This window comes from Lynx canadensis, chromosome A2 (genome assembly GCF_007474595.2).
Source record: "Lynx canadensis isolate LIC74 chromosome A2, mLynCan4.pri.v2, whole genome shotgun sequence".
Lineage (NCBI taxonomy): Eukaryota > Metazoa > Chordata > Mammalia > Carnivora > Felidae > Lynx > Lynx canadensis.
In genome coordinates this window covers 53,719,762-53,740,891 of record NC_044304.2, presented here as the reverse complement: position 1 = coordinate 53,740,891, position 21,130 = coordinate 53,719,762, and the positions used below count along the sequence as shown (strand labels likewise).

Genomic DNA, 21,130 nt, shown 5'->3' with positions numbered 1-21,130 from the left:
TTTTGATGTTTGTTTACTTTTGACACTGTATAGCATGTATAGTCCTTTAAAGTATTTAAAAAATTTATTGCTGACTGATACATGACATTGGCCCCATTCTTCTGTTATGGAAAATTACCATTTTATCAGTGAAATCCAAATTTTTTTTTTCTTAAGTGTAAAAGTATATAAAATACTCCCTATTTAAAACTTTAAATAGCTTTCTCAGACAAAGTAGAGTTTTTCATAACTTCAAATAGTATTTTTCCTAGACGAAAAAGTCTGGTTAAATATTCTTTATTTTAAAAATTTTAGGGGCGCCTGGGTGGCTCAGTCGGTTGAGCTTCCGACTTCGGCTCAGGTCACGATCTCATCGTCTGTGAGTTCAAGCCTTGTGTCGGGCTCTGTGCTGACAGCTCAGAGCCTGGAGCCTGCTTTGGATTCTGTGTTTCCCTCTCTCTCTAACCCTCCCCCGCTCATGCTCTGTCTCTCTCTGTCTCAAAAATAAAATAAAACATTAAAAAAAAATTAAAAAAATTTTTTTAAGTTTTATTTGAAGTGTAATTGACAGAATAAAGCATAGTGAATTGACATTTATATATTACAAAATGTTTACCATAAGTGTAGTTACCATCTGTCACTGTACAAAGTTATTACAATATTATTGACAATATTCCCTATGCTGTACTTTTCATTCCTGTGACTTATAACTGGAAGTTTGTACCTCTTAATCCCCTTTACCTATTTGGCCCAGTCCCCCACTCCTTTCCTCTCTGGAAACCACCAGTTTTATTTCTGTATATATGAGTCTCTTTCTGTTTTTGTTGTGTTTGTTTTTTAGATTCCACATATAATTGAAATCATACAGTATTTGTCTTTTCTCTGACTTATTTCACTTAGTTTACTACCCTCTAGGTCAATCTCTTTTATGGCTGAGTAGTATTTGCATGGTGTGTGTGTGCGTGCGTGTGTGTGTGTGTATGTGTGTACATGTGTACACACCACATCTTCTTTATCACTTCATTTGTCGGTGGACACTTGGGCTACGTCCATATCTTGGCTATCGTAAGTAATGCTGCAGTGAACATAGGGGCGCATATATCTTTTCGAATTAGCATTTTTGTTTTCTTTGGATAAATACCTAGAAGTGGAATTACTGGATCATGTGGATCATCATCGATTTTTAATTTTTTAAGGAACTGCCATACTGTTTTCCATAGTGGCTGCACCAGTTTACATTCCCACCAACAGTATACAAGGGTTCTCTTTTCTGCACAGTCTTACCAACACTTGTTTTTATATATGTATATATGTATGTGAAATCATATATATGGTTTCTTATATATATACATTAGCCATTTTGACAGGTTTGAGGTGATAATCTCATTGTGGTTTTGATTTGCATTTCTCATATGATTAGTGATGTTGAGCATCTTTTCATGTGTCTGTTGGGGAGCTGTGGTTGTTTTGTTTTTTGAAAAATGTCTATTCAGGTCCTCTGCCCATTTTTTTTTTAATGTTTATTTTTGAGAGAGGGTGCGTGTGCGCATGCACGAGTGGGGAAGGGGCAGAGAGAGGGGGAGACACAGAATCTGAAGCAGGCTCCAGGCTCCGAGCTGTCAGCACAGAGCCCGACGCGGGGCTCAAACCCACAAACCATGAGATCATGACCTGAGCTGAAGTCAGACAGTTAACCGACTGAGCCACCCAGGCGCCCCATGCCCATTTTTTAATCAGATTTTTTTTAATGTTTATTTATTTATTTTTTTTAATTTTTTTCAACGTTTATTTATTTTTGGGACAGAGAGAGACAGAGCATGAACGGGGGAGGGGCAGAGAGAGAGGGAGACACAGAATCGGAAACAGGCTCCAGGCTCTGAGCCATCAGCCCAGAGCCCGACGCGGGGCTCGAACTCACGGACCGCGAGATCGTGACCTGGCTGAAGTCGGACGCTTAACCGACTGCGCCACCCAGGCGCCCCTTTAATGTTTATTTTGAAAGAGATCGAGAGCATGTGTGTGTGCACAAGCAGGGAAGGTGCAAAGTGAGAAGGTGAGAGAGAGAATCCCAAGCAGGCTCTGTGCTGTCTGCATGGAGCCCAGTGCAGGGTTCCAGGCGGGGCTTGATCTCATGAACTGTAAGATCATGGCCTAAGCTGAAATCAAGAATGACCAGAACTGAAATCAAGAGTTGGATGCTTAACCCACTAAGCCACCCAGGCACCCCTGTTTGAGTTCTGTTTGTTTGTTTATATTTTTAGAGAAAGCGAGTGGGTGAGTGGAGGAGGAGCAGAGGGAGAGGGAGAGAGAGAATCCTTATCAGGCTACATGCCCAGCTTTGGAGCCCTATGTGTCACTCGATATCATGACCTGAGCCAAAATTGAGAGTCGGTCCCTTAACTGACTGATCCACCTAGGTGCCCCTTAGAGTTCTCTATATATTTTGGGTATCAACTCCTTATTGGATATATTATTTGCAAATATCTTTTTCCATTTAGTGGGATGCCTTTTCATTTTGTTGATAGTTTCCTTTGCTGTGCAAAAACTTTTTAGTTTGATGTGATCCCAATTGTTTATTTTTGCTTTTGTTGTCCATGCCTGAGGAGATAGATCCAAAAAAATATTACTAAAGACCAGTGTCCAAGAATGTACTGTGTATGTTTTCTTTTAGGAGTTTTACAGTTTCAGGGCTTATATTTAGGTCTTTAATCCAATTTGAGTTTGTGTGTTGGGGGGGGTGTATAAGATAGTGATTTCACTCTTCTGTGTATAGCTGTCCAGTTTTCTCAACACTATTTATTGAAGAGACTGTCTTTTCACTATTGTATATTCTTTCTTCCTTTGCTTTAGATTAATTGACCACATAAGTGTAGGCTTATTCCTGGTCTTTCTATTCTGTTCCATTGATCTATTTGTCTATATTCAGTTTTTTGGAATAGTTTGAGATGGCTAGGTGTTAACTCTTCTTTAAATGTTAGAATTCACCTGTGAAGGCATTGGGTCCTGAACTTTTGTTAGTTTGTTATTACTATTACTGATTTCATTATTAGAAATCTGTCCATATTTTCCGTTCCTTCCTGATTCAGTCTTCAGATTATATATATCTAGGAATTTATTCATTTCTTGTAGGTTGTCAAATTTGTTGGTGTATAGTTTTTCATGGTCTCTTATAATTCTTCGTATTTCTGTGTGTTGACTGTAACTTCTCGTGGTTAATCAGTTTTGTTTATCTTTTCAAAGAACCAGCTCTTGTTCATCTTTCTATTTTTTTGTTCTCAATTTCTGCTCTTTATTATTTCTTTCCTTCTACTAACTTTGGACTTTGTTCTTTCTTCTTTTTCTAGTTTCTTTAGGTGTAAGGTTGGATCATTTGTGCCTTTTCTTTTTTCTTGAAGTAAGCCTGTGTCGCTATGAACTTCTGTCTTACAACTACTTTTGCTGTGTCCAATAGATTTTGAAACATTGGATTTTCACTTTCATTTGTCTTAAGGGTTTTTTGTTTTTGTTTTTAGTTTCTCTTTGATTTCTTTGTTGACTCATTGGTTGTTTAGTACCACATGTGTAGCCTCTACTTTTTCCTCCATTCACTTTTTTCTGTAACTGATTTCTAATTTCATACCTTTGTGGTCAGAAAAGATGCTTGATATGATTTCAGTCTTCTTAAATTTATTGATACTTGTTTTGTGACCTAACATGTGGTCTGTCTTGGAGAATGTTCCATGTGCACTTGAAAAGAATGTGTATCGACACATCCCCAAAGGCAAGGGAATTAAAAGCAAAAGTGAATTACTGGGACCTTATGAAGATAAAAAGCTTCTGCACAGCAAAGGAAACAACCAACAAAACTAAAAGGCAACCAACGGAATGGGAAAAGATATTTGCAAATGACATATCGGACAAAGGGCTAGTATCTAAAATCTATAAAGAGCTCACCAAACTCCACACACGAAAAACAAATAACCCAGTGAAGAAATGGGCAGAAAACATGAATAGACACTTCTCTAAAGAAGACATCCAGATGGCCAACAGGCACATGAAAAGATGTTCAGCGTCGCTCCTTATCAGGGAAATACAAATCAAAACCACACTCAGGTATCACCTCACGCCAGTCAGAGTGGCCAAAATGAACAAATCAGGAGACTATAGATGCTGGAGAGGATGTGGAGAAACGGGAACCCTCTTGCACTGTTGGTGGGAATGCAAATTGGTGCAGCCGCTCTGGAAAGCAGTGTGGAGGTTCCTCAGAAAATTAAAAATAGACCTACCCTATGACCCAGCAATAGCACTGCTAGGAATCTACCCAAGGGATACAGGAGTACTGATGCATAGGGGCACTTGTACCCCAATGTTCATAGCAGCACTCTCAACAATAGCCAAATTATGGAAAGAGCCTAAATGTCCATCAACTGATGAATGGATAAAGAAATTGTGGTTTATATACACAATGGAATACTACGTGGCAATGAGAAAAAATGAAATATGGCCTTTTGTAGCAACGTGGATGGAACTGGAGAGTGTGATGCTAAGTGAAATAAGCCATACAGAGAAAGACAGATACCATATGGTTTCACTCTTATGTGGATCCTGAGAAACTTAACAGGAACCCATGGGGGAGGGGAAGGGAAAAAAAAAAAAAAAAAAAAAAAGGACGTTAGAGTGGGAGAGAGCCAAAGCATAAGAGACTGTTAAAAACTGAGAACAAACTGAGGGTTGATGGGGGGTGGGAGGGAGGGGCGGGTGGGTGATGGGTATTGAGGAGGGCACCTTTTGGGATGAGCACTGGGTGTTGTATGGAAACCAATTTGTCAATAAACTTCATATAAAAAAAAAAAAAAAAAAAAAAGAAAAGAATGTGTATTCTGTTTTTGGATGAAATTTTGTATATAATAAATATGTGTGTGTACGTATAATATATGTATATAATAATAATGTGGTATAATGTGTCATTTAAAGCCACTATTTACTTAATGATTTTCGTTCTGTATGATCTATCATTGATATAAGTGGAGTGTTAAAGCCCCAACTATTATTATATTACTGTCAGTACCTTCTTACCGTGAACTCTGTGTCCATTGTGGGGCTTCAACTCAGGACCCCGAGATCAAGAGTCACATGCTCTACTGACTGAACCAGCAAGGCATCCTGTCGATTTCACCCCTGTAGATATCTACAGTTGGATATCCTTGTTGGATTTATCTCTTTATCACTATGTAATGCCCTTCTTTGTCTTGTTATAGTCTTTGTTTTAAAGTCTCTTGTCTGATAGAAGTGTTGCTAACCCCATTTTTTTCACTTCCATTTTCATGAAATATCTTTTTTTATTCACTTTCAGTCTGTATGTGTCTTTAGGCCTGAAGTGAGTCTCTTGTAGGCATCATATAGATGGGTTTTGTTTTTTTATCCATTCAGTCACCTTATGTCTTTTGATTGGAGTGTTTAGATCATTTACATTTAAAGTAATAATTGATAGATGTATATTTATCATCATTTTGTCAATTGTTTTCCTGTTGTTTTGTAGTTCTCTGTTCCTTTTTCCTTCTCTTACTCTCTTCCCTTGTGATTTGATGACTTTTTTAATGTTATGTTTGGATTCCTTTCTCTTTATTTTTTGCATATCTATTAAAGGTTTTTGGCTTGTTACCATAAGGTTCATATATAATTTCCTGTGTATATAGCAGTCTATTTGAAGTTGATGATCTCTTAAGTTCATACATTGTAAAAACACTACATTTTTACTTCCTCCACATTTTATGTATATGAATTCACATTTTACATCTTTTATTTTGTGTATCCCTTAACTAATTATTGTAGACATAATTGATTTTACTATTTTTGTCTTTTAACCTTCATACTCACTTTATATATAAGTGATTGATCTTTTAGCTTTATGGTATGTTTGCTTTTAGCAGTGAAATTTTTTTTCTTTCATAATTTTCTTACAGCCTTTTCTTTTCCACTTAAAGAAGTCCCTTTAACATTTCTTGTAAGGCCGATTTTAGTGGTTACGAATACCATTTGTTTGTCGAGGAAACTCTCTCTCTCCTTCAATTTTGAATGATAACCTTGCTGGGATGAGTATTCTTCTTTATAGGTTTTTTTTCCTTTTAGTACTTTGAACATTCCCTCTGAACTGCAAAATTTCTGCTGAACAATCAGCTCATAACCGTATTGTGTTTTTCTTGTATGTAACTAGTTGCTTTTCTCTTGCTGCTTTTAAGATTATCTGTTTATCAGATAATCAGATAACTTTTGACATTTTAATTTTTATGTATCTTTGTTTGGATTCTTTGGGTTTATCTTGTTTGGTGCTTTTTTTTGCTTCCTGTCCCTGGATGTCCATTTCCTTTCACAGGTTAGGGACATTTTTAGCTGTTATTTCTTCAAATAAGTTCTGCCCCTTTCTCTCTTCTCTCAGAACCCTATAATACTAATGTTATTACAGTTGACATTGTCTCAGAGTTCTTAACCTATCCTCATTAAAAAAATGTTTTTTTGGGGGGCACCTGGGTGGCTCAGTCAGTTAAGCATCTGACTCTTGATTTCGGCTCAGGTCATGATCCCAAGGTCATGAGATTGAGCCTTGTGTTGGACTCTTTGCTGGGCCTAGAGCCTGCTTAAGATCCTGTCTCTTGGGGTGCCTGGATGGCTCAGTTGGTTAAGCATCTGACTTAATCTTAGGTCATGATCTTGCAGTTCATGGGTTCGAGCCTTGTGTTGGGCTCAGTGCTGACAGCTTGGAGCCTAGAACCTGCTTTGAATTCTCTCCCTCTTTCTCTGCCCCCCCCGCCCTCCCCCCCTCCCGCTTGCATCTCTCTCTCTCTCTCAAATAAACATTAAAAAAAAAAAATTCTCTCCCTCTACTTCTGCCTCCCAAAAAAATTTTTTTTTTCCTTTTTGCCATTTAGCTTGGTGATTTCCACTGTGCTGTCTTCAAGATGAGTGATCTGTACTTCTGCATCCTCTTATCTGCTGTTGATTTTCTGTAGTGCATTTTTCATTTCAGTTAATTGTATTTTTCAGCTCTGATTTGTTCTTTTTATATTTTTTCTTTGTTGAAGTTCTCACTGAGTTCATCTACTCTTCTCTCAAGTCCCATGAGTATCTTTATAGCCATTACTTTGATTGCTTATCTCTGTTTCATTTAGTTCTTTTTTCTGAGGTGTTGTCTTATTCTTTCATTTGGCACATATTCTTCAGTCTCCTGATTTTGTTTGACTCTCTCTTTCTGTGTATTAGATAGGTCACTTCTATCTTCTGGTCTTGAAAGTAGTGACTTTAAGTAGAAGGTGACTTGTGGGGCCTAGTAGTTCAATCCCCCCTGGTCACCAGAACCAGGTGTTTCAGAGGTGTCTCCTGTATGGCCCTCCTGTTGCAACTGGGCTGTGACTGCTTTAGGCAGGTTGATGTTGCTAGTCCTCAGCCTGTCTGGCTACCGTGACTGAGTGTGACTACGGTGGACACACTGGTTGGCAGGATTGGCTCCTAGCACAGTTGGCTGTTGTGGGTGTGCTGGTGAGAGGGGCACCAGTCATGTCTGAGGCTGCCCACTGGGTGTGGTGGGGCAGAAGTTGTTTTAGGGGGCTGCTGGTCCCCACTGAGGGTTTCCACTGGTTGTGGTAGGATGGGAGCAGTTTTGGAGGGTCACCTGCTATAGCGGTGGGGCAGGTTCACTGGGGAACACTGGGGCAGGTGACTGGTGGTAGCAAGGTAGAAGGAGGGTGTCAGAACTGACTCCCACCAGCTAAGCTGAAGGGGGTGGGGTGGGGGGGAGACATCCACTAGGCTTTCCCTTCCTGGAGAAAGATCCTACAGATCCCTGCCCTTTCAGCACACACCCTAAAATTAGTCAGTAAATTTCCTTCATAAATAATCCAGGTTCTTTTCAGACTGCTGTCCTTGTGCTGAGTCTTGGAGTGCATGATATGTGCTGGCCATTTAAGAGTAGAGTCTCAGTTTTCCAAAACCCTCTGGCTCTCCTGGAGTTAAGCCCTGCTGATTTTTTTTTTTTTTTTTTTTAATGTTCATTTCTATTAGAGAGAGAGAGAGAGTGCAAGCAGGGGAGGAGCAGAGAGAGAAGGAGACAAGGAATGCGAAGCAAGCTCCAGGCTCTGAGCTGTCAGCACAGAGCCTGACACAGGGCTTGAACTCAGGAACCGTGAGATCTTGACCTGAGTTGGAGTTGGATGCTTAACCAAATGAGGCACCTGGTGCCCCTAGCCCTGCTGATTTTTAAAGCCAGATGTTGTGGGGTTGTGTGGGGTAAGGATTGGGGTGGGGATTGCTTTATGTAGGGCTATATTCTCTTGCTCCCCAGGGAAGACCTGCTTGCCTGTGATATCCCTTCTGCTTGTGAGTCACCACCCTGGGGGTTTGGTTCCCAGCTGTCTCTGCCCCTCTTAACCTTTTCAATATGGCCCTTAAAAAATATCTTTAATTGAGACAGTACTATTCTGCTAGTCTTTGGGTCATTTTCAGAGTGAGTTGCACTTGATGTTGGTGCAGCCTTGATGTTGCTGTAGGAGGACGTGAGCTTAGAATCCTCCTACTCCACAATCTTCTCAAGCTTCCCTGGATAAATACTCTCTAAATTAGACCTTTAGCCAGTACGTTGCGGTGGCAATCCTTCCCTGGGAGGTCTTGCTTTTGTAAACTAGTTTTCAAGTTGTTTCTTGTTTAGCTTTATGGCTTTGGCTCTGATGGGAGTTTGTTGACAGTTTATTGACATTACAAATAATGCTGCAGTAAATATTCCGGTGTACTTTAGTAGTGCTGGGTATTTCTGTAGTGCTGGCTGGGTTTTTTTCCCTTATAAGATAGATTGTCAAATGGTATATGAATTCAAATATTTAAACGGCTAATAGAAACTATTAGATTGTTAGATTAAGTTTACAGTCTTGCCAGCAAGTATGAGAAGTAGATTTCCTCAGATGCCTGTGATGGATGTTTTCCTTTTCTGTCTTTTATATTTTATAAATCTGATGTTAAAAATAGTATTTTATTTTTCAAATTTCACATTTTTCTACTATATATGTGTGTATATATATACATATATATGTATATATATACACAAATCATGTATGTTTATGGCCTCTGTGTTTCTTTTTTAAAAATTTTTTAAAAAATGTCTTTGTTTATTTTTGAGAGAGAGAGAGAGAGAGAGAGCACAAGCAGGAGAGGGACAGAGAGAGAGGGAGTCACAGAATCCGAAACAGGCTCCAGGCTCTGAGCTGTTAGCACAGAGCCCAATGTGGGGCTCAGACTCGTGAACCGCAAGATCATGACCTGAGCTGAAGTTGGATCCTTAACTGACTGAGCCAGCCAGGTGCCCCCGTGGCCTTGTGTTTCTATTCTGTGAATTTAATTCCCTGTTTTTTTCAGTGGCATTGTTCATGTTTTTGTTAATTTTTAGGAGATCTTTGTATATTAGAAATAGTAATCCTTTATAGGGAGATACATCTTTTTAAAAATGATTGATTTCAGGATGCCTGGGTGGCTTAGTCTTTTAAGCATCTGACTTCAGCTCAGGTCATGATCTCATGGTTCAGAGGAGTTCAAGCCCCACGATGGGCTCTGTGCTGACAGTTCAGAGCCTGGAGCCTGCTTCAGATTCTGTGTCTGTCTCTCTCTGCCCCTTCCCCTCCCTCCCTCCTTCCCTCTCTCTCCCTCTCCCTCCCTCTCTCTCTCTCTCTCTCTCTCTCTCAAAAATAAATGAACATTAAAAATTTTTTTTTAATGAATGATTTTTTTTCTAACATAGTGAATTTCTCCATTCATAAGAGAATGCATTTGTTTTGAAACTTTTCCTTGGAATTGTGAAAGACTTCACATTTAGAAGCTGATTTCTGTTTTGGACTATCTAGTTTTAGTATGTCTCTAGATATGTATTGTGAGTGTTTATGTGAATTTTAGCTGAGATTTGGTCAGCATATCAGGGAGAGATAAATACAGAGGCTAGATTTGCATTTATGTTATATTAATGTTTATTTGAGGGTAGTATTAATGGGGTTTCTGAATGTCTTCAGTTAAGACAAGTAGGTTGATGCTGAATGGTTTTTAGAAGCTTTTTCTTATTTTCAGATGTGTGCCCTTTAGTAAACTGGTTAAGGAATACCTTGGCTTAGAACTTCTAATGAGGAACAGGTTAGTGGTGTCTCTATCACTCTTGGAGGGCAGGGAGGGCAGTTAGTAGGGCTCTTGGCCTTTCTAGCCTCTCTGTTGACCTGAATATGCCTTACAAATAAGAATCATCATTTTGTATGAGTGACGTGAGAAAAGCTGGGAAACACTCTTAACATGCTTCGTAGCCTAGTAAGTGAATTTGATAAACACACAGAAAAATAAAAATAATGAATGAGAAGTAATCTAAAACTTGAGAATTGAAGTGGGTGTACTTTTGGTTAACAGTTATTGTAGTATATTCTATAGTAAGCACTGGCAGTGTTATTTTCTAAGTGCTTACAAGACTTAGAATTCATCATAAAATAAGTATGTTTTTGGAGTTAGGCCACATTTAAGTCTTGTAATTGGGTTCTTTAGCTAATAGTTTATAGTACAGTCTCTACCCCCGTCCTCAATGAAATTTAGGATGCTATTACTACAGTTTGTCGTTTGCTAGTGGTCGATATTTTTTTAAAGGTGTACTACTAAATGGAGATTTAATTCACATTTACTAGTTCTAACAGGTCTGTTTTATAAAAAAATTATGTTTTGCAGCATCAATTTGGCCTCTAACTTAATTCATTTAATAAATATTTGAGTGTCTTCATGTCCTAAGTACTGTATTATGGACTAAGAATACAGTAGTGAATGGGATTTGGCAGGGTCCTGCCCTTGTGGAGCAGAAGGAGGGTGGAGGGTACTAACCTAAATCTGTGAACAATTAAACATAGTAGTAAGTGCCATGAAGAAAACAGGCAGGGTTATTTGATGGGGGTTGGAAAGGGTGGGGTATTTTGGCTGGGATGACTAGGGAAATCATCTCTAAAGTAATCTTTTAGGTGAAGTCTTTAATGATGTGAAAAAGCCAACTTGCTTGTTTCTGAAAGTGTCAGCCTTCCAGGTGAAGGGAACAAGAAATTCAAAAGTCCTGAGACTTTAAGCTTGATGTGTTCACAAAGGAGTTTGGCTTATATTCTGAGTCTTCAGGAGAGGAGGAATATGTTGAGTTGCATCTTTAAGGTTGCTCTATATCTAGATCATAGGAGCCACATAATTTCAGGCTAGTGAGATGCTCAGATGAGCCCTCATTCTTCATCTTTCTCCCTCTCATCTGGTTCTAAATTCATTCATCTCTTAGTTGGGGAGAAAGATATAGGGAAAGGAAGAGCTGTGGGTGCCCCTAAAAAATGACCTCATGGTAATGGAGGGATAGAATTAGGATTGTGAAGGGGGCTCAGGTTTATATGTCAGAGGAGGTGGGAGGCAATGTGTGACAGTCCTGACACTTGAAGGCTGTGGTATTTTGTCCTTCCTCCCACTTAGACAAATAAAATAGGCTTTATAGAAGTTTACAGTTGTAATAGTAAAACACACACACAAAAGATCCCCCCAAAAAGAAGATAGGTAATATATAAAAAGTAAAAATTTCTCACAATCCTTCTGAAACAATCACTGTTAATACTTTATTATTGTAGGTTTTCTCACCTCTTTATAAATCAAGATTTTCCTCCCTCTTTCTAGATTAATATAAAAGGTTCAAAATATATTTTGCATCTTTTATTTTGTCTTGGATGGCTTTTTTCCATCTGCACATACAAATTACTTCATTTATCACATAGATATTAACATTTGTTGAATTCCCTATTAAGTATTTGGTCCCCCAATTTTTTTTAAGTATATTTATTTATTTATTTTTTTGAGAGAGAGAGGGAGAGAATCCCAAGCAGGCTCCACGCTGTCAGTGCAGAGCCCGATGTGGGGCTCGAATTCACAAACCGTGAGATCATGACCTGAGCTGACATCAAGAGTTGAAGGCTTAACCCACTGAGCCACCCAGGTGTCCCTGGTTTCCCAGTTTTTCAAGGATATGAACAGTGCTGTAATGAAGATGCTTATACATGTATCTTTTTAAGTTCTTATTTAAATTTAGTTAACATACAGTGTAATATTGATTTCAGGTGTACAATTTCGTGATTCAGCACTTAAATACAACACCTGGTGCTTATCACAAGTGTGCTCCTTAATCCCCATCACCTGTGTCCCCCCCACCTGTCTCTCCACTGGTAACCATCAGTTTGTTCTCCATAGTTTCTTGAGTCTGTTTCTTGGTTTGCCCCTCTCTCTTTTTCCTTAGGATTGTTTGTTACATATATCTTTAAACACTTGCCTTACACTTCTGTAGGATAAATTTCAGTCTTGAAAGTTTCTCAGATGTAAAATGGGATGCGAGTCCTACCTAGAGTATTTCTCTAAGGATTAGGTTGGATAATGTGAGTGGGATGTATGTAGTATGTATTGCCTCATATAGTAGGCAAGTAGTAAATGGTAGGTATTACTAATAATACGACAAAATAAGTTTCTAAGGGAGGAAGGTGTGAGAAGGATGGGATTCCCTGTCAATCTCACCCTTTTCTAAAGAAGGAGATAAACCTCACTTCTGCATGATTGCTGACTCCCAGTCAGTGTCAGGGTGTTGTGTGTCCTAACTGCACACTCTTTGTCTTACCACCATTGTGTGACTGTGGACTACTGTTGCAGTTTTCTTGTTGCCCAGTTAAAACATTTGGTTATTTTTGGTTCGGTGACTGTCTCTGCTTGCTCCTGTTTGTAAGCTTCATTTTTGTACCAAAACTGAAATGTGAATGTTATGGTGGAAAGTTTATGGACTTTAAATTTAAACGTGTATATCTGGTTATTTTACCCATCACCTGGGTGCTCTTCAGCAAGTAGTGGTGATTTTTCTGTGCCTTGTTTAAAGAGTGGATGGAGGAAGGAATTTAAAATATTTGGGATCTTCATAAAAAATTAAATGAGATAATTTATATATCAATGTCTAATACACATCCTAGACATACTAATTTCTTTTTCTTCCTTTAAGGCAGAAAATTATGGCTTACACATTTTTTAAAAAAATTTCACCTGTTTAAATTTCACATGTTACTGATATGCAAAGGTAGTCACTCACACTTAAAATACAATAACTAAAGAAGAAGAGAAATGTAATTTAAAAAGTGTTAGACTAGAAGTCAGGAAACCTGGCTGGGCCCATGTTCCAGGTTGGTATAACTGGTGGTATAACCCTTGATACATCTTTTGATCCCTATTCCCTATTCTCGTTTTTGAGTTGTCTATGAAATATTTTATGGAAATATACTAACATAAAAGTTTTTGATTGAGTTAAGCAGAGGGTGTTACTTATGAGAACGTCCACATACTACTATTTTCACAATTACTCTATGTTGTTGAGTTGCTTTTTTCTAGAATTAAATTTTTGTCTTTTTTTAAACTAGGTTTAAGTGTTGTGTAAGCTGCATCAATGGAGCACATACAAGGGGCCTGGAAGACGATCAGCAATGGCTTTGGATTCAAAGATGCAGTGTTTGATGGCCCCAGCTGCATCTCCCCTACAATAGTTCAGCCATTTGGCTTTCAGCGTCGGGCATCAGATGATGGCAAACTTACGGACTCTTCTAAGACCAGCAACACTATCCGTGTTTTCTTGCCAAACAAGCAAAGAACAGTGGTATGTAAATGTTCCTCTCAGTAAGTTTAGCTGGCCATCTGCCTATAAAAAGCATTTTGGATAATTTCACTCACTTTATAGACAGGCAAAATTGTCACTTAGTGTCTTTATTAATTGGCTTTCCAGTTGCAGATTTTATTGCTTTATATTACTATGTTCCTTCCATACCTCCCACTTTTCCCCACCCCTTGGCCTTCCTTCAGTTGTTATTCTCGCCTGGAATGCCTTCTTTTGAAAAGCTCCCTTAGACTGTTTCAGTCAATTTTATGTATATATGTATTATGGATATTAAAGCAAAATGCTCACTTAAATTTTTTGGACGTTATAGTTGAGTATATAGAAGAAAATAAAATTACCTAGAAAAAATTATTTTGGTAAGTTTTGTAGGCCCCGGGCAAAGCTGGAGGTAGCTTAGAAAGCACAGCATCTTCCTCTTTTCCTGGGCACTGACACTAGCCAGTTATGTGTGCACAGTTCATTTTTGTAGTACCAGCAACAGGTTCATACTAGTAGCATCATGGTGGGACACTGCCACTTGGTTTTCTGACATAGAGTTCTAACTTTTCTGAGAAATAACTGCTCAAAATAGTTCCTTACTATCTTGGTGGAAAAAAACCCACCTGGTTAAAAAAGGAAAGTGAAGTTGTGCTAATTTTGCTTGGTGGAACATTTGAGAAAACCTTAGTTCAAAAACTTCCATGCTTCCTCCTTTCCCACTCCCCATTCTTTGAGTAAAATCAGTGCATTGGGCTTTTCTTTGTACCTGGGTGAGACAAAGTTCTGAGGTTGGAAAGTCCAGTCCAGAGTTCTGTTTTTGACAGTTCCAGAGTTCTGTTTTTGACAGTTCCACTTCCCTCTCCCAGTTTACTAATAAATTCCTTTATACTTCTTTTGTGAACTTAAGAAGCAGACTCCCAGTTACAGTGTTGTACCTTTAGATACATTTTAAACTGAAGGCAAAACTCAAAAGGTATTTGAGTATTATTTTTGTTCCCCTTCCTAAAAATAAAAGTTGAATGGCTGGCAAAATAAATAGTAATAACCTCCTTAATATTTCAAAAGTGGCCTTTCATTTGCAAGGTGATTTTTTTACTTACTGTTATTGTTCATTCATCTTCTTATTTTTTTTTTTATTATTAAAAAAAATTTTTTTTAAGTTTTATTTATTTTTGAGACAGAGGGAGACAGAGCAGGGGAGGGGCAGAGAGAGAGGGAGACACAGAATCCGAAGCAGGCTCCAGGCTCTGAGCTGTCAGCAAGCACAGAGCCTGATGCGGGGCTCGAACTCACAAACTGTGAGATCATGAGCTGAGCCGAAACGCTTAACTGACTGAGCCACCCAGGCGCCCCCATTCATCTTCTTTCTAACCTTAAATGGAGAGCGCAGGTGGGAAGTGTGAATGTAATGGGAAGCTAAGACTAGCTGAAGACCGTGTGGTACTGCTTCAGGCTAATACCGTGCCTGTCTTCCCCATTCCCATCTCCTGCCAGGTTGCCTGGAAGACTGGGAAACTTAGTTTGGCATAATGATTAATTAAGTATATGGACCTTTAAGACAACCATGCTCAAATATAAATCCCTGTATTGCCTTTTATTATCATCTAGATGAGTTACATAATATTTTGAGCCCCTGTTTCCTCACCTTAATGAAATGAGGCTCATGCTGAATATACAGTAGCTGATTCATAAGTAAAATGGTAGCTATGATTATTTGAATTTTTTCTACATCTTTGTAGCCCTTGACAGCTTTCAGTTGAGCACAATCGGTAGTTGGGAACAAGTGATTTGGAAGCTTGGCTTCTCCTAAGGCTCTAGCAGATAAAATTAGTTTCTCCCATTTCTTTGACCAGAGATGGACCATCTTCTTTCAGCTGGCATGTATCTTCAGGGGAGCATTGGTGGAAGGAGTCATTTACTGGCCAGCACCATGAGTCAGCAGTTTCTAATCATTCCCAGGTTACTTCACTGCTTGGAACCTAAAATGACCCTCCTAATCACTTAGTAGGCTCCAGAAATTAGATTTAACTAATTTCAACATGTATCCATGGGGAGGTGTAGAGAGGAGAATGGCAGATAGTGTATATATATGATTTAAATAATTGTAGGAGTATAATTGGTAGTTGCTTTTTCTTTCTTTTTTTTTTTTTTTTAATTAAAGTTTATTTATTTATTTTGAGAGAGAAAGAGCACAAGCAGGTGAGGGTCAGAGAGGAGAGACAGAATCCCAAACAGGCTCCATCAGCACAGGGCCTGATGAGGAGGCTCAAACTTATGGACTGTAAGATCATGATCTGAGCTAAAAACCAAGACACTTGCTGACTGAGCCACCCATGAACACCATTTTAGAGTTGCTTTTACAAAAACTTTTTTCTTGGGGCGCCTGGATGGCTTAGTGAGTTAAGGGTCCGATTCGGCTGAGGTCATGATCTCACAGTTCATGGGTTCAAGCCCTGCGTTGGGCTCTGCTGACAGGTCAGAGCCTGGAGCCTGCTTCAGATTCTGTGTCTCCCTCTCTCTCTCTCTCTGCGCCTCCCCTGCTCGCACTCTGTCTCTGTCTCTGTCTCTCAACAATAAATAAACGTTAAAAAAAATTTTTTTCTTGTCATTTATTTTGTAAATATGTGTCTCTTTGCCACTCCTTGTTATTAGATGGGTGCTTGGACCATAGCTGAGGACCATTAGTTACCATTACAATCAATTGACGGCTAAAATACAGATTCCTGGGCTTCATTCAAGTTCAACTTAATCAGAATCCTTGGATGTGTTGGAGGGGAGAAGCTGGGAATCTTTATTTTCATAAGTTCCTTGGATGATTCTAATGCCAGCCACATTTGGGAACCCCACTTGGATTAGAGAATATTTAAAGAACTATCTAGCTCTTAGAGTATGTGGTTTTTTTTTTTTTTTAATGTTTATTCATTTTTTTGAGAAAGAGCATGAGTCGGGGAGGGGCAGAGAGAGAAAGGGAGACACAGAATCTGAAGCAGGTTCCAGGCTCTGAGCTGTCAGAACAGAGCCTGACTCGGCTCAAACTCATGAACTGTGAGATCATGACCTGAGCTGAAGTTGGACGCTTAACCAGCTAAGCCACCCAGGTGCCCCTAGAGTCTGTGACTTTAATGAAGATTAATGATATAGCACCTTATATTTTTCAAAGCTCTACTGCATAGTATTTGATGCAAGTAATGATTCTGTTAGTTTGTGTTTGTTAGTCTTCATTGTCCTCATTCTTGATGTCTTATCTTCATAGTTCAGATCAGTATATCTCACTTTTACTTAGTTTTTTTTTCTGAAAACTGTAAGTTAGTGGGTCTAAGGGTATAACTACTTCAAGAAACCTAAAATAAACTTGCTATGGAACATTTTAAATAAATACTTTAGACTTTTCAAATAGATCCAAACATATGCTCTTACCTGCCTTTGGGAAGGAGCTGGTTTGGCCACTGTCAGCTGTCACACTTTAACTGAGCACAGGAGCTCCACTGTGGGCAATTTACAAGTACCATAGATCTACATTTTGTTCTCCTTACTGGCCATACTCACTCTAGTTGCCTCAGTTTTAATTAACCTTATTGGCTTTAAAAACAAAATGTATGGGGCTTTTATCAAAACTCTTAAAGTCTTATTCAAAAAAAATTTTTAATGTTTATTTTGAGAGAGAGAGAGCACAAGCAGGGAAGGGGCAGGGAGAGGGGGAGAGAGGGAGATTCCCAAGCAGGTTCCACACTGTCACCGCAGAGTATGACTAGGGGCTCAACCTCACGACCTATGAGATCATGACCTGAACCAAAATTAAGAGTTGGATGCTTAACTGACTGAGCCACCCAGGTGCCCCATTAGTTGAAATTTTTATATAGCTGCCATTGTTAGTACTTCAGGTACTCATACTTCCTACTAGGCCTCTGAGTGCCTGCCTAGCTTTTGAGGATGGGGTACAGGACAATGTGGAGGGACATACACTAAGGCTACTTGAAATGGTGTGCATGTTTATTTAAATTAACAGTGGTCTGCTTACCTTTACTAGTGTGAAATGTATATGAGATGGAATTTTTGTTAGGAAGATAACAAAACCTGTTGTTGAAAACAGGTTGAAATGCAGTTTTGATCAGAAAAACTCATGTTTATAGATCAGATTGATTTATTTTCTTTTCTGGTGGATGTTCCTGCTTGCATGTACATTTCAGTCAGTCAAACAAATTAGACCAGTGTGAAGGGAAATGTGATAATTTTATCTTTCTCAACCACTCTCTTCTGATAATAGCTAGAGGTATGTCTTTTCATACTCATACAATATATGTAAACATATATGGGTTTCCCTGCCCTTTAAGTAATCTTATTCTTTGTATTATTCTGAAAAATATTTTCCCACAATTGATAAATCATGGACATCCTTCCCTTTAGGTCGTTATAAATAATATAGTAGTGTCTTAATGTGACATATACAGATATTTTAGGCTTTATTTAAGCATTCCATATTGCTGGACATTCCAGCTATTTCCTTTGTGTGTGTGTGTGTGTGTGTGTGTGTGTGTGTGTATCATTACAAGCAATGCTGTCATAAATCTTCTTTTTTTTTTTTATTTTTTTTTTAATTTTTTTTTTTCAATGTTTATTTATTTTTGGGACAGAGAGAGACAGAGCATGAACGGGGGAGGGGCAGAGTGAGAGGGAGACACAGAATCGGAAACAGGCTCCAGGCTCCGAGCCATCAGCCCGGAGCCTGACGCGGGGCTCGAACTCACGGACCGCGAGATCGTGACCTGGCTGAAGTCGGACGCTTAACCGACTGCGCCACCCAGGCGCCCCTGTCATAAATCTTCTTCACATACCCTTACAGACTGGTGCATTTATTACTATGCTTATCAAAGGATGTGCAGCCTTTGTTGGTTCTAAAGATGGCTTTTTGTTTATAGGTCAATGTGAGAAATGGAATGAGCTTGCATGATTGCCTTATGAAAGCACTCAAGGTGAGGGGCCTGCAGCCGGAGTGCTGTGCAGTGTTCAGACTTCTCCATGAACATAAAGGGTAAGAACTCAAAAGTCAGTCAGATCCTCTTTCATACTAGTAAGGAGCTGCTGGCTTCAAATAATAAGTTTGTATTTTTAAAAAAGTGTGCTAGCTTGTCATAGAGTATTATGTATTTATATACCCTTGTTCATAGACAACTGAGAAAAATAAAATACTAAAACTTGAAATTATTGCTGAAACATTGCACTGAAAAAAGAATACATATTAGGTGTTGATAGTATTCCATAGATGGAAACAGTAGTGTAAGGTAATGTTTCTTGAAAGCAGAAATTTTTGTGTTTCCTGGAATGCAGTAGACAGAATACTCAGAAAGTGTTTGCATTATTATGTATAGTTAAAGAATCCTATCCTCAAGAGATTAACACTCTTGTAATTCACTCCATCATTCTTTTTTTTTTTTAAAGTTTGTGTTTAAGTAAGCTCTACACCCAGCATGAGGCTCGAACTCACTACCCCAAGATCAAGAGTTGCATGCTTTTCTGACTGAGTCAGCCAGGTGCCCCTCATTCATTCATTTTTATAACAGTTAATGTTTACTCAATCTGTATAATTTGTAATTTCTGCTTCAGGAAAGATCCATAGTTCATCTTCTTTCTAATGCTGGTGGCTTGATAGAAGCATCCCATCAAAGGCTAGGAGTAAACCCTATAGCTTCCATAATTATCCATTATTATCCCCCAAATTGGGGGAAATAATCTTTACTTTCTTCTTGAAAAATGCTAGTTCTGTTATTGATCTTCAGCTCACCATCTTTTCTGTCTCAAGGAGTTTCCCAGTTTGAGAGAATAGCCTAGGAAATGAGTTAACTCAAAAGGGCAAGCAAAAATTCCACTCTGCTGTTCCCCTCAGTGTAGGAGGTAGTTTGTTGAAGTGCAGATATTTGAAGCATATGTCAGTTTTATCTGGGTATAGCCCCAGGTTGGTCCAGAGCCAATCTGTAGTGCTCCTTAAAGACCAGAAGGATTCTGAGACGTTGAGTGGCTTGTCCAGTCTTGTCCAAGGCTACGTTGGTTTAGAGCTACCCTAGCTTCTCTACTGGACGGATAGCACCTGAAGACTAAGGACACAGGGCTGCCCCTGTCTCTCTCCATTAGGATGAAGTAGGACTTTGGAGTCCTTGTATAGGGAGTTATATTAAGGAAAGGATTATTTACTATTGGATAACCAGAAAAATGGCTGGAATCAGCTTCTGGTAGGCAAAGGGAGAAGTTTGAATTATGCTGTATATGTGTTCTCTCCCTACATGAGAATATTCTTTTTTTAAGAAGTGGGCCTGATGGACTTGATGGACTACACAAGACATGAGAAAGGAGCTGCTTTTTTTTTTTTTTTGAAACTTTTTACTTTAGTATATCTATTTTTCTGTGTTGTTTGTTCTAGGCACAGAAAGAATGGTGTCAGAGTAAATGTTGAGACAGTTAAGTCCCCTGTCACCTTATAGACCTTGCAAACAACTCTACAGATGTGAGCCTATTATTAATTTCATTTGTGATTCCTTTGTATTTATGTATCTGCTAGACTGAAGTAGGCTATTGAAGATTAAATTTTGCTATTACAGCAGTATTTATACCCCACTTTAGTATTTCAGTATTCTTACAGGATTTTAAGGTCACAGAGTCCAATTTATTGCATATTTATTTTATCATGAGATTGTTATAGTTCATTATTTTATTTTATTTTTAATTAATTTTTTTTTTAATTCACATCCAAATTAGTTAGCATATAGTGCAACAATGATTTCAGGAGTAGATTCCCTAATGCCCCTTACCCATTTAGCCCATACCCCCTCCCACAACCCCTCTAGTAACCCTCTGTTCTCCTTATTTAAGAGTCTGTTATGTTTTTGTCCCCCTCCCTGTTTTTATATTATTTTTGTTTCCCTTCCCTTATGTTCATCTGTTTTGTCTCTTACAGTCCTCATATGAGTGAAATCATGATATCTGTCTTTCTCTGACTAATTTCACTTAGCATAATATCTTCCAGTTCCATCCACGTAGTTGCAAATGGCAAGATTTCATTCGTTTTGCCAAGTAATACTCCATTGTATGTATATACCACATCTTCATTCATCCATCGATGGACATTTGGGCTCTTTCCAAATGTTGATAGTGCTGCTGTAAACATGGGGATGCATGTGTCCCTTCGAAACAGCATCCCTGTATCCCTTGATAAATACCTAGTAGTGCAATTGCTGGGTCGTAGGGTAGTTCTATTTTTAGTTTTTTGAGGAGGCTTCATACTGTTTTCCAGAGTGGCTGCACCAGCTTGCATTCCCATATAGTTCATTGTTTTAAAATAAACTTTATTCTGGGGCACCTGGATGGCTCAGTTAGTTAAGTGTCTGACTCTTGATTTTGGCTCGGGTCGTGATCTCACCATTCGTGGAATTGAGCCCCATCAAGTCCTGTGTCTGTCTCTGTGCTGACAGCATGGAGCCTGCT

At 38.8% G+C, this 21,130-nt stretch overlaps 1 protein-coding gene across 2 annotated transcripts in view; it reads left to right on the top strand.

Moving 5' to 3' along the window:
• The window catches only part of RAF1 (Raf-1 proto-oncogene, serine/threonine kinase), an 84,461-nt gene that overhangs the window by 39,945 nt on the left and 23,386 nt on the right, over positions 1–21,130 (top strand). The window contains exons 2-3 of one of the 2 annotated variants that reach the window (XM_030307436.2): positions 13,428–13,660; positions 18,574–18,686. In XM_030307436.2, the coding sequence (XP_030163296.1) occupies positions 13,454–13,660; positions 18,574–18,686 (320 nt within the window). In that variant the 5' untranslated portion in view covers positions 13,428–13,453. Of the gene's footprint in view, positions 1–13,427; positions 13,661–18,573; positions 18,687–21,130 lie in introns of those variants that run through there. The other variant, XM_030307437.1, reaches the window with a different exon arrangement.